The 17950-nt window shown below is 40.6% G+C and overlaps 1 protein-coding gene across 16 annotated transcripts in view; it reads right to left on the bottom strand.

Annotated features, from left to right (window-relative positions):
- The window catches only part of Lrrfip2 (LRR binding FLII interacting protein 2), a 106280-nt gene that overhangs the window by 84265 nt on the left and 4065 nt on the right, over positions 1-17950 (bottom strand). For all 16 annotated transcript variants that reach the window (XM_029481647.2, XM_085828085.1, XM_029481648.2 and 13 more), the window contains one exon: positions 1218-1365. In XM_029481647.2, the coding sequence (XP_029337507.1) occupies positions 1218-1307 (90 nt within the window). In that variant the 5' untranslated portion in view covers positions 1308-1365. The remainder of the gene's footprint in view (positions 1-1217; positions 1366-17950) is intronic.

The raw sequence follows: 17950 nt of genomic DNA, 5'->3' as shown, positions 1-17950 counted from the left end.
CACATGAGGAAGAAGCTTTTAAATACCAACAACAAAAAAGTTTACATTAAAATTGCAAAGGGCTATCTATCACTGCCGTCTTTCCTGACAGAAAAAGTTCTCTCGATAGACAGACAGACAGATAGATATGCTAAAAGTTCACCCTTGTCGAGTATATAATGCAGTGGTTTTAGTACAATCCATTATCACCCCAAGGAAGAAACCCAGGTAACCTGAGCAGCCCTCCCCAATGCTCCTAGCTCTGGTGTCGCACTCCATCAGCTTCTATGGATTTGCCTATGCTGATAATTCCTATAGATAAAATCACAATTAAAATGTTATTATTTATCACTCAAAAGCTAAGTGCAAATCTGCAGCTACACTCAGAATCTGAAACACAGGTAGAGCCTCAGAAAGGCATCCCAGCTGAGAGCTCTCCTAAACATCCATACACAGGAGATGCTGCAGAGATTCAATTGAGATTTGAAAAGCATCGAATCTTCCCTCCTATTGCCCCTCCTTTCCCCTAAGTTATCAACAAACTGAAACAAAAACTCCCTAGAAGCTGTTAGTATCTGAAGGATTCCATATGAAAGTCCCAGCCCTGCCCAGGATCCCAAGTAGTTGCTGCTGAGCTTGCCCAGGATCTAGCTTCATAGTTGATGCACCAAGCCCTGGAATTCAGCTCCAGCATCGCATAAGCCACATATGGGTGACACACACTTGTAATCCCACCGATGGGAGGTGGAGATAGGAGGATCAGAAGGCATCCTTGGCTATATAGGGAGCTCAAGGCCAGCCTGGGCTTCCTGAGACCCTCTCTCAAAAACAACAATGGATGGATAGATGGATGGACAGACAGGTGAATGATAGACAGACTGACAAATATCTACTACAGTGTTTCAAAAAAGCAATCTAGGATTGTAAATCCCTTAAGGGCAATTTCTGTCAACATTTACCCAGCAGTTCTGAGAGCTACAAGGCTTAGTGAGCTATAGTGCAGTTCTCAGACCTCCAAAATTCTAAGCATACACAAAGCACATAACTAGTGAAAATGAATTTCAGATGAATTCTCAGAAAATCAAATCAGAAGGGATACAAGTCTAAGTACATTTTACTAGGACAGATGTGTGATGTGAACAGCAGGCATGTTCCTAGCAAACGCCCCACAGCTAGCTGACAAGCCAACATCTGCCTCCCAGCACCTATGAGCATCATCTGTACACCTCAGCACACACCTCTCTGGCGATGTTACTCAGAGCTTCATCTTCTGCAGAAAATCGATCTTTTACCGGCGTTCTTTTCCTTCCAGAACCAGGAGTCCCCATCTTGGTTTTTTTTAAATAATTTTTTAACTCTGAAAAATGAGTTTACTCGTGTTCAGCACTGAAATAAACAAAAAACAGTAAGTTAGGATGTTTTCATTGTGGAATCATAAGGCTTATTTAAACATTCAACTTTAACACTGCAATTCTATTTCTTCTCCAAGAAATCAGTGAATGGATTCCTTTTCACACTACCAAATTATTTCAGTGCATTTTAGAATATTTAAATTTAAATCAATTACCAACTTACTAACACCACTAAACTATTCACAACAACCTATGAGAATGTTATCTTAGCTCAGAAAACTTCAATCAAAATGTAATTATACCTAAGAGTATAAATTAATATGGCTTCTTCTAAAATCTATTTCCAGTCAAGAAAGATGTGTCATAAGTTTCGGACTGTGTGAATGCATTCATTACTTCATGCAGAACGCATGCCACGCTACATACAGCCCCTTCTTCTGGATGCTCTGCTGAGAAACAGCGCATTTAACCCAACACCCAGTAAGTCTGCATATTTCTTCTAATTTTAACAAAAGAAACTTGAGACATTTCATTACAATATGACACACCAAGATCTTCCAAATTAGCTTTTCCCTTAGAACAGAGTATGTTAAAAATACAAGTGACTTTCATGGACTTCAATTCACTTGATTCAGGACAATTAAGCAAAACCATCACAAGTGTTTTCCCAACAACAGTCCATGCCAGTCCTGTCTTTTCTGACATGACTTCTTATTACCTTGAGCTGGCTTACTTTTCTTTTCTTTTCTTTTTAGAACATTTGAATAATTGCCTAAATGTATTCCGTGAACCACCACATGTATGCCTAGTATCAAGGAGGACAGAAGAGGACATTGATTTCCCAGAACTAGTTACAGACTGTTGTGAACCGCCATGTAGGTGTGGGAACCGAACCCTGGGTCTTCAAAGAGCAGAAAGAGTTCTTAACTGCTGAGACATCTCTCATGAATCCTCTATGAGCTCCAGGCCACTCAGAGCCACACAGTGAGACCCTTTCTCAGAAAATAAAACCAAAAACTTAGGACTGAGGATGACCTATCTCTTCACAATAGCAAATTTATCTATCACATCTGAATATAAGCAAACACATTCTCTGGTCTGAAAGAAACAGCTGACAAATGATTTCTAAGTACAGAGTAGTTGTCCTAGAGGTCTCCAGTCTTTCTCCATTAAGGCTCAAATGAGTCACAATTAACACAGGCAATTAATAAACTATTAAACATTCCAGAATCTTTAAATATCTTTGATTACCTCTTTTACTTGTGTGACTTATAAAACTGACAAAGGCCATTGCTCATCTTTATTTACAACTTAGACTGTGCTGTTTTATGGTCCTAAGGCTGAGCCCGGGGCTGCATGCTAGATAAGGCAAGGATGAGCTGAATGAGCAGCGTGTCCAGGCCCCTTCTCTTTCTGCCTCTGCAGATGGGTCCTCACCAGGCTGCCCTTCCTCTTGAGCACCTGAGGCTATGAGAATATGGTTGCTGTGTTGGCCACAGTTTTAGGCTCTAGCCAAACAAAGACAGTCTTAGGTTAAGAGCACACAGTACGTGCAGGTAAGAGCAGTAGTCAAGTTAAAGTTAAGACTCAAGTAATGAGCTGTAAAAAATTAAAATACTTTTGACTATTATCATTTTTTTGTGTGAAAAGCATTTGTACAATGAAAAAGGGAATGGAATCTGTAGAGCACTTTATGATATTTGAAGCCTCCTGAGGATGTAGAGGAATACATGAGTGTGGGGATGGTTTGGGGCTTTACAGTTTTCAGTGTCCTTAGAGAAGGCAGCCAGTCTACACAAAAATAGAACTAAAGAAATCATTCAACAGCACACTTAAAATCTCTGCATTTTTTTTCTAAGTAAATTTTGCCTCAAAAGAAAAAAAAAAGATCACTATACAAATTTGAAACTCAGTTAATGATGTGCAAGCTAAAATGGTAGTGTTTGAATGTACAAGCATTTGCTACGAATGCATGCAACAGCATCTGCTACTAATGTATGCAACCACAAAGACTGAGCGAGGGATTCAGACACAGGGTTCACTGCACTCAGTTACAGCTATCAACTATTGCAACTTTTCTGTATAGTTTAAAACTTTTTCATAGTATATTTGGGGAAAATAGTGGTTGAGAAACATGAACAACTAAGTCAACAAAAGGCATGGGAATTAGGAATTATACTTTTTTAAACATTTGACTTGAAAAGGAAAAAAGTAAAGGTACTCTCAAACAAATAGTTACATGTTAACTTTAAAGGAAAAAAAAAAACAAACCATTGGCAAAGGAAAGAACGATCAATTCCCTGAATTAGAAGAGAGGTCAGGGGAGACAGGGGAGTAAAAGGAACTGGTTCAAGACATCAATCCTACCAATACCAAAATGAGATTAATACATAAAATGAGTAAGTCATATGCAAAACACATAGAAATAAAAAGTACATCAAGAAACTGAAAAAAGGTACAAAACATTTTAAAATGTAGCTGGGCCTGCTAGCATGCAAGACTTCAAGTTCAGGTGCTCTGGGTACAGAGTGAGTCTGTGTCCGAAGAATAAAGAAAGTATACGAGCCAGAATAAGACCAAGAGGAAACCAAACAGAACCTCACTCTCTAAAGAGAGTGGGCACCAAATGGTTTCGCTAGGCTCGTACTGTATGAAGCATATGCTAATACGCCACAGGGTTAGCCTAAGAGCTCTAAAAATGCCTTTTACAGTCTTGTGGTCTGAACAGACACTTCTCTCCATACCAACACACAGATAATCTGTCCACTTCCTCTCCTCACAAGATGGCATGCCAATGGTCGCATTTCCTTCCTTGCCTGTTAACATGCTGTTCTACAAATGAACAGTAATGGCAGTTCTTATAATAATTGGTTATCAACTGCAGAAAACCCAAACCTGATGTACTTTTACCAAGAAATGCATTCTCTGCAACCTGATAGAAAACTACTTTCTAGTGTCGATCACATGACCTTCTTTCTCTATGCCTGCTGAGGATGAAACGATGGGGAAATTATAGTGTTAAAGACAGAGACTTAACATTGAAATAAATGAAAACAAGAAAAGGTCTGGGAAGACAACTCATGGGGTCAGAGTGTTTAGTGTGCAAGCATGAAGACCTGAGTTCAAATCCCTAGCACCCCTGTTAAAAATAACTGGGCATGGCTTTGTGCCTGTAACTTCAGCACTACAGGGAGGTGACAATAGAAAGATGCCTGGGGTTTGCTGGCTGGCGCCCTAGCAGGCTCAACAAGAGATAGTGCTTCAGAGGAAGAAGGTGGAGAGTGAGAGCAGGGCACCAGGCATCCTCCCCTGGCACCACACACACGTGTGCATTACCACACACACATCAACAACAACAATAATAAGTTACAAGTAAGTGAAAGTGACCCATATAACCGGGTAACAAAGAACATCACTGAAAGCAAAAACAAGAGAGAAATACATAATATCATTTATTTTTATACAATTAATATGGAGATTTGAAATTAAAGGCTTTTTACAAAATGTCACATAGCTTTACTTGTTCTATAGTTTAGAAACACCTGCTATTTTTAAGGCATGCCTTTAATCCCAGCACTCGGGAAGCAGAAGCAGGCAAACTGTGCGTTTGAGGACAGCCTGGTCTACATTGCAAGTTCCAAACCAGCCAGAACTACATAGTGAGACCCCCAACTCAAAACAAAAAAGAAAAACCTACCAAGAATTTGCAAGGCATTTTTTCCTACTATCTGTCCATCCACCTTTCTCAAGATTATTTTTATCTCTGTGTATGTATACATAAGTATGTCTGTATGCATACATAAGTGCATGTGCTCCATACGCATGAGTACACATGCCTGTGGAGGCCAGAGACTCTCTGATCTCCATAACTGGACTTACAAGAGGTAGGGAACCTCCTGATGTGAGAGCATTGAGCCAAACCTAGGTCCTCTGCAACAGCAGCAGCAGCACACACTCTTAACTGATGAGCCATCTCTTCAGTGCCTCCATCCACCCACCTTAAATGCTGTTCTACTAAGGAGGGAAGAAGTATGGGCTGGAAAGATGGCTCAGCAAGCAACAGTACTGTCTACTCTGCTAGAGGACCCAGGTTCAATACCCAGGACTCACATGATGGCTCATAAAGTTCTGTAACTCCAGTCTCAGAAGATCAGATGGCCTCTTCTGGCCTTTGGGCACACTGTTTACACGTGATACCCAGATGTACATGCAGGCAACACACTCATACACATAAAAAGAAAAAAGTTACTTTAAGGAAGCACTATTTATTTTTCTTTTGTCACTTCTTTTAATTTTGTACATAAGAAACTATTGCCTATCCCAAGGCCAGAATATTAACTCCTGCTTCTATGATTCATGAAGTTAACTTTGAATATGGATGAGGCAGGGATCCAATTTTATTCTTTTACATGTGAACATCTACTTGTCCTGGCACTATGTGCTGAAAATACTACTCTTTCTCTAGGAACTTATCATGCCGCCCTTATGAGACATCAGGTGGTAAACCAGGATGAGTTCATGGGTTTAAGTGCTTGCCAAGCAAGTTGAACAACACGTGTTCAATTCCCAACTCATGTAAAGGTGCAAGGGGAAAAGCCCAGTCCCAAGCATTGCTCTCTTACCAGCACACCTTCCCCTAGCATGCCCACACACTCTGCCCATCCACACTAATTATAGAAGTAAACAGAATTTCTAATCTCCTGGCTATCAAAGTACAGGCAGATGGTGAGACGAGGGTTAACTTGGTTCTATTCCATCAATCTATATACTTTTCTTTATATTGTACAGCATCTTCATTACTTTGAAGCCATACATGGCTTTGTATAATTGTTACATTTGGAAAAGTGAGTCATCCAACTTTTATCTTGTTCCTTTAAGAGAATCCTGTGCACTTCCATGTAAATTTTAGGAAGTTTGTCATTTTTTTGGAATAAATAAATGACAAAGAAAAATACACCCTGAATTAAAATGGCAATTACAAGGACCCTATGACTCAGTTTGGGGACTGCCTTAGCAATATTAAGCCCCAGTCCCAAAGTCGTAGGATTCTTGCAGTTATTTTGTCCTCCTTATTTTGCCATGAGACATCGTGTTTTCAGTGTGCAGGTCTTGCATTTCTTTAACAAATGCATTCCTATGTCACAAGTAGCATTTAGAAGCTCAAAAAGATAAGAACATTTCTATAAATTGTTACATGTGACAGAAAATTATGTTATCACCAATAACAAAAAAAAAAAGTTGTGAAGTCAGAATCCAGGAGAAGGTGCCAAGGAAACGCTCTGAAGTCCATCTGTAGTAGAGCTGAGGGTGACTAGGTGAGAAGCTGTACATTTTCAAACACAGCATAAGCGTGGTGTGCTGGCACATAGCTATACTCCCAACACTCGGGAGGCTGAGGCAGGGCTGTGGCAACAAGAATGACACCATTTTACGTCTCACATAAGGGAGCGAGGTGCACTTTTGCTCTGACACCTATGGCCTCCAAGCACAGTGGCACACACGTGTACGTTCCACACAGACACATACATATAATTAATAGTTATAAACTAAATTTAAAAGATTAATAATAAAGAAAACAAAAATAGGGGCTGGTAAGATGGCCCCACAATTAAGAACACCAGCTTTCTTCCAGAGGTCCTGAGTTCAATTCCCAGAAACCACATGGTGGTTCATGACCTGGTGTCCTCTTCGAGCATGTAGGTGTGTATCCAGACAGAGCACTCATACATAAAACAAAACACATAAATAAATTTAAAAAAACAAAATTACATGAATAAACATGATTGCCCCAATTTCTTTTTAATCTATAATAAAACAAAACAGAAAATGGCGCAAGCTGAGGCTAATAGCTTAATGTCACACTGATCAACACCATGTAATAAACGGCAGTTTCGAAAAACTCAAGGGAAACAAGAAAAGGCAAATGTAATATGCCTATTCGGTAAAAAAGATGAAAAATAGCATATAAACCAAGCCAGCAAATGTGTCAAACTATGCACATACAAAACTATGCACAAGACAAAACATTCATACTTCCAGCTTTAAGTTTTAAATTCTTCTGACTAAAGCATCACCTTAAAACGTAACCGCACTACTTCCTAGCTGAAGAGCATGAACCTGAGCTGGGAGACAGCTCAGAAACAAGTCCTTGCTGTAGAAGTGTGAGGACAGGAGTCTGCACTGCCAGCAGCCATGTAAAAGGCAAGCTGGGGCAAGCTGGCTAGCTAGACAAGTCAGCAGCAGGCCCCAGACGCCCAGACAGACAGTGACTTGATACATAGAGAACAACTGGGGACACCTGACTGTTTCACTCTCTAACCTCCACATACATGTACACACAAACACCACACATGTAATACACATACAAAAAGCAACAATAAACTTATAATAACCAACTTTGAAACTATAACAATAAACTGAATACAGGGGCATCTGGTCTCTAAGAATTGCTGGCTGGAAATTCTGTACCTTGTTCACAGTTGTGACTGGTTGTGGTGCCTTGCATATCTAGGTAAACACACTTTGGCCAAGCTACCTACCCAGGCCCCTCCTCCACGCTTCTGTGTCATCACACAGCCTAGGCACTGCAGGAGGCACAGTAAATGTGAAATGAATGAATGAGAACTATAACCTCACAAAAACTGGCTCTGTGTGCCAGTTATCATAGGAAACTTAGGGCCTAAAGGTCTACTTCCCACAATGGACTAGAGTAGCTGGGTAGAAGGACAGCTGGAGGGCGGTGTGGCACAGGGCTGGAGACCTTGAGTCTTGACCTAGAGCACAAGAGGGGCTGTGGAGATCCTCACTTCAATTAGTTTGATTTTTTTCAACTCCATATTCAAAGTTTAATATATACACATATGATCATAATTTCAAACATGAATTGCTGATGTCAATGCCTTCAAAATAAAACGCTATGGAGCAGAGTGATGGCTCAGTGGGTAGGAACTTGCTACCAAACATGATGACCTGAGGTCAACCCCAAGGCCCACACGATGGAGAGAAGCAACTCCTCTACATACCTACATCAGACACAAGAGTACAACAAGCAAGCACACAAATAAATGGAAGAAAAAAATGGAAGACTTCAGTTAGTTCCAGTTAGACATAAAGAGTAACCACAATTACTCATTTACTTCCTTAAACTCCAATAAATCCTAAGTTTTGCGGCACGGGTGGCCAGTTGGAAGCCATAATTTAAATAGCGAAGATGCATAAAGCTACGTGGAGAAAGGTTAACTGAGGAGAGCCAGCAGTGACTGTTTCAGCATAAGGACCTGTAAAATTGACTCCAAAAAGAAATAAGCAGTGTCTTCTACAGAGCTGTGCAGCATCTCTAAGTGGCACGCATAAGGGCCACGCCCCCCCATCAACATTACTTTTAAAGTCTCTATATAATATGCAGTTAGACCTCCAAGACTCTATCCACAGCCAAGCCAGAAACAAAGATTACATATTGCAGATATTTCTGTAACATGTCCATTAGAGGTGACACACAAAGACAGAAAGCAGACCCTGCTTCCCAAGCCTAGAGGGAGGGAAGTGAAGGCAGTGCTTCTTCTGGGGGTAATGAAAGGCTCTGGGCTCAGACAGTGGTGGTGGTGGCTAGACAGCTCTGTAAATGCATTAAGAACCATTGCGAAGACTATTGCTTTAAGTGGGTAAGTGCTGTGATATGTATATTTTACCTCAATAAAGAAATAAAGAAGCCAGGCGTGGTGGCGCACACCTTTAATCCCAGCACTCAGGAGGCAGAAGCAGGTGGATTTCTGAGTTCAAGGCCAGCCTGGTCTACAAAGTGAGTTCCAGGACAGCCAGGGCTATACAGAGAAACCCTGTCTCGAAACCTCCCCCCCCAAAAGAAAGGAAGGAAGGAAGGAAGGAAGGAAGGAAGGAAGGAAGGAAGGAAGGAAGGAAGAATGGATGGATGGATGGATGGATGGATGGACAGATGGTGGTAGTGCATGCCTTTTGTCCCACCACTCAGGATGCAGAGGCAGGTAGATCTCGGTGAGTTCAAGGCCAGTATGGTCTACAAAATGAGTTTGGGGACAGTCAGGACTACAGAGAAACCCAGTCCCAAATTAATTAATTAATAATAACAATTTCTTAGACAAATTGGCAAATGAAGTTCAGGAATCTCACAGAAGAAAAAAAAAAGACAGAAAATAAAGAGTCAAAATTTAAATAAGCACAGGGAGTAGGGTCTGAAATGCTAACACTGGAGAAACTGAGGAGAGTTCTGACAGGATGAGAGAGGCCATGCGGAGGCTGAGGACAGCTTCCAGACTGAAAGGCCAGCTCAACACCAGTGCTGACTCACATCAGGAGTACCACAGCAAGCTATCACGGTAAATTTAAACACGGGAAATGAGACAGCAGCAGGCCTCTGAGACTAGGAAAGGCTGTTATATAAAAGCTAACAGAACACCTTCAGACTTCTAGAAGGAGTTATGGAAGCAAGATAAATTCTTGAAGCAAAATCACAGATAACCTACAAGTGACCTGTAGCCCAATCAAGCCACACTCTTCTCAACCTTGACTATGAAAGACATTCCAGATATATAAGGGCTCAAAACTGCACTCACCTATTTTACCCCTTTTTTCAGTAAGCTATTAAAATGTTTATCTAATCAAAAAGGACAAAAGACCTGAGCATATAAGAAATAAATCTAGGGCTGGTGAGATGGCTTAGTGGTTAAGAGCACTGACTGCTCTTCCAGAGGTCCTGAGTTCAAATCCCAGCAACCACATGGTGGCTTACAACCATCTGTAATGAGATCAGATGCCCGGATGCCCTCTGGTGTATCTGAAGACAGCTACAGTGTACTTACATATAATAAATAAATAAATAAATAAATAAATAAATAAATCTAAAGAAAGAAAGAAAGAAAGAAAGAAAGAAAGAAAGAAAGAAAGAAAGAAAGAAAGAAAGAAAAAAAAGAAAGAAAGAAAGAAATCAACCTAACACAAATGAGGAGCATTAGGGGTCCTCAGTGGGAGACTGATATTCCAGGAAAAAAACTGAAGCCATATAATGCAAAAAACCTAACAGAGGATCACTGTGGTTACTACAGTCTTTGGGATGTCCCTTTGACCTAAATTCAGTCCAGGTTTTCCTAAGTTGTTTAGTCCACCTTGAGCCCACCTTGAGTTTTCCTGTGGTCCCCTTCTCTGATGCCTGGAAGAGCTGATCTGCTTCCCAACAGGGTGTTTAACTTCTCTCTCTGAGAACTAGACCATGATGCGCTCAAAGGCAAAAACATACCAAGTAGTCGGCTTCCCTAACCACGTTTCTTCCAGATACTCACCAATCCCTTGTAAACAGTTCAGCTACAATAAATGACTTGATTATGATGAGCTATGTGTTTCTCAGAACTCATTAGCAAGTTTTCCCCAAAACATACCCACCAAGGGCTCAAGGAAGACTTGTGATTTTCCTATCCAGAGCCTGACTTTCCTTCCACTGCCACTCGGTTTTCCAACACCAAACAATATGCCGCTCAAAAAGACACACCATGGCCAAGACCGGTTACCATTCACCAAGCTGTTTCCCTTTTCTGCCTGGACCCAGAGTTATGTTATGTTCTCACCCTTGGATAAGCACGGTCATTTCATTGCATTCTTGACAATGTGATGTGGGCAAGAGCAAACATGGTCCAGGCCTGCTATCAAATGTTCTGAAATCTACCACACCCCCTCTCTTTATCCTGGCATGTGTCAGCCAGATGCAAAGCACCAGCGCAGCCCTCCGCGGCCCTAAGGGATAAGAGTCCTAGAGCTAAACTCTGGGTGCTTATGGAACAGGTTACACGTCTGACGGGTTCCCAGCTTACAGTAGACAAGGATGTAAATGTGAGAAGAGGAAAAAGGGTTGGCTGTGTTAAGATTTAGAGACTGTTAAAGTGGTCAACCCGAGTCATGGGTATTACACAGTGGTAGGGCCAGACATGCAAAAAGCCCTGTGTTCAGTCTCCAGCACCACAAAAGCAATTAAACTGCTCTAAAACTCAAACAGGTTTCCAGGTTTTCAAAACTAAACAGCACATTGGGCAGGAATGAATACATACAAGAGTGAAGGAAACTTCAGGAGTTGGGGCACCACTGATGTGTCAAATGTGACTGTGACCAGGTGGAGGACAGTAGGTGCCAGGAAAAGTAGTCCTGAGGGACCATCCCAGATATCTGTCATAAATAATTTCTTAGCTTAGAAATGAGAATACTGATGCTTATGTTATTCTTTAACCATTTTGTTTTATATTTTTCCATATTCCTTAAACTAGCTACTACTTATGTTACATGCTGATAAATACAAAAAAATCTGGAAAAAATGAAAAACTGCTGAAACATATGGGTGGAAGCAATATATAAACAGAAAATTATGCAATTTTTAATAAAAATATAATATGCAGCTTAGTAATAAACAATATTTTATTATAATGAAATCATCAATTGTTGAGTTCAAAATTGGAATGCTACAAGGAGGTGAACTAGGAGGTAAACAAGAAATGAAAGCTAGGGATAATTCATACCACATTCCCAGCACATGGGAGGCTGAAGAGGCTCGCCATTGGTTAGAGGCCAGCATGAGCTATATAGTAAATTTAGGACAGCATGAATTATAGTCAGATCCAGACAGGGGTTGGGGGTGGGGAGGAACAATAACAAAATAACAATTAAACCAACCATAATTCTGAAGACAGTAACATTTAAAAGCATATTACAAAATAACAATTAAACCATCTGTACTTCTGAAGGCAGTAACATTTAAAAACATACATTTCTTTAAACAAAGAAGGTATATACAATGTGTCATTTTGTAACCAGCTATAACAAATTCTTAGATGGCCCCCTGCCCTGAATCTCTTTTCTAGTATTCACACCATTGTGTAACTATCCCTGGCACAGGAAGCCTATGGGTGGGACCTGAGATTTACTTCTGACCTACAGAGAACGGCAGAGGACATAGGATGGCACTCCTGTGACTGTGTTACATTATGTAAGACTGTGGTGCTAGGTGACTGCTGCACAGATTCCTGTGGTGGCTTGATGAAATACAAGAACTACAAACAACTGCAGGCTGCCCCAGGAGCTAGGGGACAGCAGTCTTCAGGAGTAAAGTGATCTCCAGTTAAAGAAGCCTCGGTGCTAAATCACAAGAAAACCAATTCTTGTGGCAACCTACATGATTTGGAAGTGGATTTTTCCCCCAGTTAAGTCTCCAGGTGAGACTCAGCTGGGTCAACACCTTCAGTTCGGCCTCACTCAACACACCACAGAGGACTCAGCTCAACCAGTCTCAGACTCCTGTCACACAGAAACAAGGGCAATAACAGACATGCTGTCTTAAGCTCCTAAATTTGTATAATTACACACAGTCGTTCCAACCTCTAAATCTCTCAACAACAACAAAACCTATGCAGAGTTAGAAAATATAAAAACTAATGCAGACACATGGTAGGGACATACCTTGGAGATGGAAGGGAGGGGAGGAAGGGGAAAGGAAGAGGAGAGAGAGAGAGAGAGAGAGGAAGAGAGAGAGAGGGAAAGAAGGTGAGAGGGAGAGAAAGGGAGAGGGAGGGAGAGAGAAGGGGGAAGAGAGAGGGAGAGAGGGAGAGAAAGGGAGGGAGAGGGAAGGAAGGAGGGAAGGAAAGAGAGAGGGAGAGAGAGGGGGGAGAGAGAGAATTTGCTTCTATATACCAACAATCCAAAAGGAAAACTCAAAAAGCAATTTCATTGATGATAGCATTAAAAAGAATAAAATACTTAGGAATAAACTTAACCAAGGAAGCAAAAGATATACATTGCAAATACTGTGAAAGAAATTAGGGAAAACATAAGTTAATCAAAAGACACCATCCATGTCCAGAAATCGAAAGACAGCACTATTAAAACTGTAAAAGTGGTCTAAACAATGCACAAATTCAGTATAATTCTAACAAAAGCCCAGTGTGCTGTTCATCTTAACTGACGACCTGGCACACCAGGGAAACAGTCTTAACTAAGAACTGCCTAGCTCAGGAGCCTGTGGTGTCTGCGAGAAGATTATCTGACCCAGTTCACTGCCTGGGTGGGCTCTGAACTCCACTAGTGGGAAGCAAGCTATCAACCAGCAGCTCAGCAGCACAGACACATTCATTTCCTTACTCTACCACAGGTAGAATGTGGGCTCTAAGTTTCTGCCTTGACTTCCCCACAATAATGAACTGTGATCTCGAATTTTAGGCCAAATAAACCCTTTCCCCTCAATCCTTCTTGATCTAAAATTTTACTAGAAAACTATAGTAATTAAAATGGTATGTTACAAGCATAAAGCAGACCCATAGATCAGTTAAATGGCCCATATATAAATTCCCACAGGTATGGTCAAATGATTGTCAACAGAGGTACCAAAACCATCCAAAAGAGAATGGATCATTTTTCCAATAAATAGTGGTACTGACAAATTCATAACTGAATAAAGTTAGACCCTTTGATTACACAATATATAAAAGTTAACTCATGGGTTTGAGATGGCTTAGGTGTGAAAGGCTAAGCTCATCACAAAACATCAAAAGTTAACACATGGTGCATCAAAACCTAAGTATATGATCTTAAGTATATATAAGTATAAGATCTATAAATATATATCAGTATATGATCTGTAAGTATATATAAGTATATGATCTATAAGTCTTTTCAAAGAAAACATACGGGAAAATCTTCATGACAGGATTTGACAACCAGGTCTTGTCAAATTTGACAAAATTAAAGATAATAATAGGCAAACTAGATTTTACCAAATTTAAATTTTGTGCATCAAAGCCCACTATAAATAGTAAAAAAAAGACAATCTAACGAAGAAAAACACTTGTAAATAGGGTTGCTATCTATGATATATAAAAAATTAAAACTCAGTAACAAAAACAAATTAGGACCAATAAGATGGCTCAGCAGATGAGAAAGTATCTGCCACCAAGCCTGATGATGGCCTGAGTTCGATCCCTCAAACCCATGTAAACACAGGAGGAAAGAATCTCCGTAAAGCTGTCTCTAACCTCCATATGAATGCTGTGGGCATATGTACACACACCTAGATACAGAACCTCACACTGTGCGTGTGTGTGTGTGTGTGTGTGTACATGTAGTAATATAACCAATGATTTAAAAGACATGAAGCTAGAGATACAATTAGCAGTGAAGAATACGGGCTGCTCTTCCAGAGAACTAAGTTTGACTGTCAGCACCCACAGGAAGCTAACAACAATCATCTTTAACTCAGCTGCAAGGGGATCTGATGTCATGTGGCCTCCCTCCAAGAGTACTGCATGGACATGGCGCACAGACATTCATGAGGCAAAACACCCATACACATAAAATAAAATAATTTTAAATTAAGAAATGGGTCAGGTAGGTGGCACACATCTTTAATCTCAGTGCTAGAGAGGCAAAGATAAGGCTAGTGTGTTCTACAAAGACAGAAGTGGCTAATAAACGCATAAAAAGGTACTCAACATTATTAGTAATTAAGAAAATACAAATCAAAATCACGAGGAGATATTCTTCACAAACTCATTAAGATGGCTTTCGTGAGCAAAAAAATAAATAAATAAATAATAAAAAATAAAGAACAGAGAAAATACCAAGGGTTGGTAGGCAGCATGCGCATGAACGCTTGAGTGCAGCCACCATGGAGAACAGCATGGCGAGTCTCAAAGATTCAGACATGAAATCAGCAGGGTCCAGCACTTCCCTTCCTGGTTACGTACACAAAATAACCAACTGGGATTTGAACGCATAGGCATATACCCATGTCCCTGGCAGCATTATTCACAATAACCAAAAGGTAGGACACCTTCAACAGAAGTCAAACATACATGCTACAACAGGAGTGTCTTTGATGGCTTTAAGCTACATAAAATAAGCCAAACACAGAGGGCAGATAATCCCACAAATATGTGCTGTACCTAGAGTAGAGTACTTAAATCATGGAGACAAAGTAGCCAAGTGGCTTTCAAGGGCTAAAGGAAGCAAGCATTACAATCTGATGGGGGGCTTTCAGGTTAGGCTGATGAAAACCTCCTGGAGACGGATGCTTGGGCAGCTGCACCACACTCTCAATGCACTGTAATGGCACAGAATTGCACAATTACACACGGTTTAAGGGGTTAGGGTGGACATCAGAGGCAGAGGGTTTATGTAATATGTGCGAGTCCCTGGACCCAGTCCCCAGCACTCAAAAAAAGGGGTAGAGGAGACTTACATTGCATATATCTTCCACAATGAAAAGAATGGAAAATGCCAATATGGCAATGCTATTTAAGTTTTACCATAATCAAAAAAATAAAACTAGGTGCATTTGGCAAGACACAGGAATAAAGCATTATCCATAACACGGAGTTGGGGGGGAGGAGGGGTTTATTTGAAACTGAAATATTTATCTTTAATCCTACAACTACTGAATCACTTAGCTGGATTACTTAATTTTTTTTTTAAGTAAAAACATGTGTTTGCTAAATTTATTCAATTTTTATTAAACATGGTTTAACAGGAAAATAAGTATCTTAACATCTTACTGTTTGTAGAGAGTATACTTTAATTCCTAGCTAAAATGTTTCTGTGGGAATGTGGGGACTACAGAAAGAATAACTAACTGCCTAAAGAAAACAGCCTAAAATCCCAGTGTTTTCAAAGGCAATAAATACATCCACTATATCACAACTAGCTTAAAATGTGATGCTCATATGAAGAAGCCTTAAGACATATACAAGGTCCCCAATAAGAACAATGGAAACATGAGTTTGTGGTCCTGGCACAGTGTTGCAGGGGCATGAAGCAGCTCACTTGTCAGGAAATAAAACACACTGATAGGCACTAAAAGGTCTCTCCCAATTCTGGACCACTCAGTCCACCCAAAGTTCTCGTCTTTGTTTTGTTTTATTGTTCTAGGGAGGAAAACCCGAGAACAGGAAGAAGTAATAGGAATAAACCAAATAACAGAAGAGAAAGAAACCATTGCTCACTTCTTACACTGAATCCTAAAGACATCACCATGAAATGTTAATGACCCCAGAAGTGAACAGCCTGGAGTGACAACCTCATGTAACACAAAAGACCAGCAATCATCTATAGGTTCACACCTATAAAGTACAGCTACAAGGTGAATCCTTCAGAAACCCTCGACTGTGGAACAGCTCTGCAGTGAGCCAGGACATGAACCTTGGTCGGAGGGTGTAACAGTAAGTTGTCCAACAGCTTTCTAGTCAAAGAAGTGAGATCACCGAGAGAACTTTAAGCCTAAGTGCTCACTAAACATAGAGAACACCAACGCTTCCATTCACTACACAGCACAAAGAGACAGCTATGTAGTCTGCTAAAAAGCAAGAGTTTAAAGGTACAACTTCAGGGCCAGAAGGCTCACTTGCTTGCCCTAAGTTTCACAACCAGAATTTGATCCCCTGGAGCCAGATAGTAGGAGACCCAAGTCTTTCAACTTGTTCTCTAACTTACATACCCACACCCACATGCATACAAAATAAAATGAAGAAAATTAAATAAGCTATATGATTCCACAACTCTTTCATGGGAGAAACAGAGAAAGAAGATAATCTAGCTGTGTGAATTCCAAACTCTCCTGTAAAACAGTCGTTACTCCAAGATCGCAGTGGAAAGTGTGAAAGACTCTGAGTTAGACAATTTCAACTTGGGATGTGTCCTCCCTGAATCCATAGCAGTGTGTGTGTGTGTGTGTGTGTGTAAGACAATCATTGTAACTGATTCTTGTCAAAAGCTCCCAGAATCAGACTATGACACATTAAGCTGGGACAATCCTATGTTCCTCCTCATACACATTATCCTAAAAAATTCCTCTTTAGTTCTCTGCAATCAAACTCTTTCCAAAAATAAATAAATAAACAGAAAACAAAAGCCTGGATGCTAAAGCAGAGAACACCTGGGTGCTAGGATACGTGACACGAATGCTCAGCAGATTCTCAGCCCACCTCAGCGTCAGTCGTCTGAAGGCTTCCCTCCCTCAGAACTCCCTCTTCTGCAGTTGCCACTTTCCCTAAACCACAGGCCTTCCTGACTTGCAGCAGGGCCAGGCCAGATTACGGTTATGCGGTAGATCTGTCAGGCAAGTTTTGACAGGGCCTCAAAATAGACCCTGGACAGCATCCAGGGAAACTGCCACTCATGAGCTCCAGCTTCACCACACTTGAGCCTCTCTGTCTCATTTCAAAAGGACAAAGGCTCCTGAACGTCCCCCTGGCCATGAGTCACCTACAGAAAACTTCACATTAAATTCTAAACCTCCCTTATTCTGCTTACTAACTCTTTGCAGAATAAAGTCTAAATCTATATACCTACTTCCTGCTTTGACAAAGGACTCCACCACCAGTGCTCTGGATTGCAAAAGGGTTTCTGGCTCTCAGGTTCTATCATTCACTCTCCTTAAAGTAGGATATGGATGGTAAAGAAGAAACTCCAGGTCACTTCGTTCTCTTCTGACTGATGTCAGTTAACTTTAGCAGGGCAAAAATGAAAGCTAGATACAAGTTGTTTCTTATTATTTTTGTTGATGGTGGTGGTTTCGTTTGTTTTTGTTTGTTTTTTGTTTGTTTGTTTTTGTATGTAACCGT

Source organism: Mus caroli, unplaced genomic scaffold (genome assembly GCF_978045245.1).
Source record: "Mus caroli unplaced genomic scaffold, Mus_caroli_1 scaffold_11, whole genome shotgun sequence".
In the NCBI taxonomy this organism is placed as follows: Eukaryota; Metazoa; Chordata; class Mammalia; order Rodentia; family Muridae; genus Mus; species Mus caroli.
This window is presented reverse-complemented; position numbering and strand designations above follow the sequence as displayed.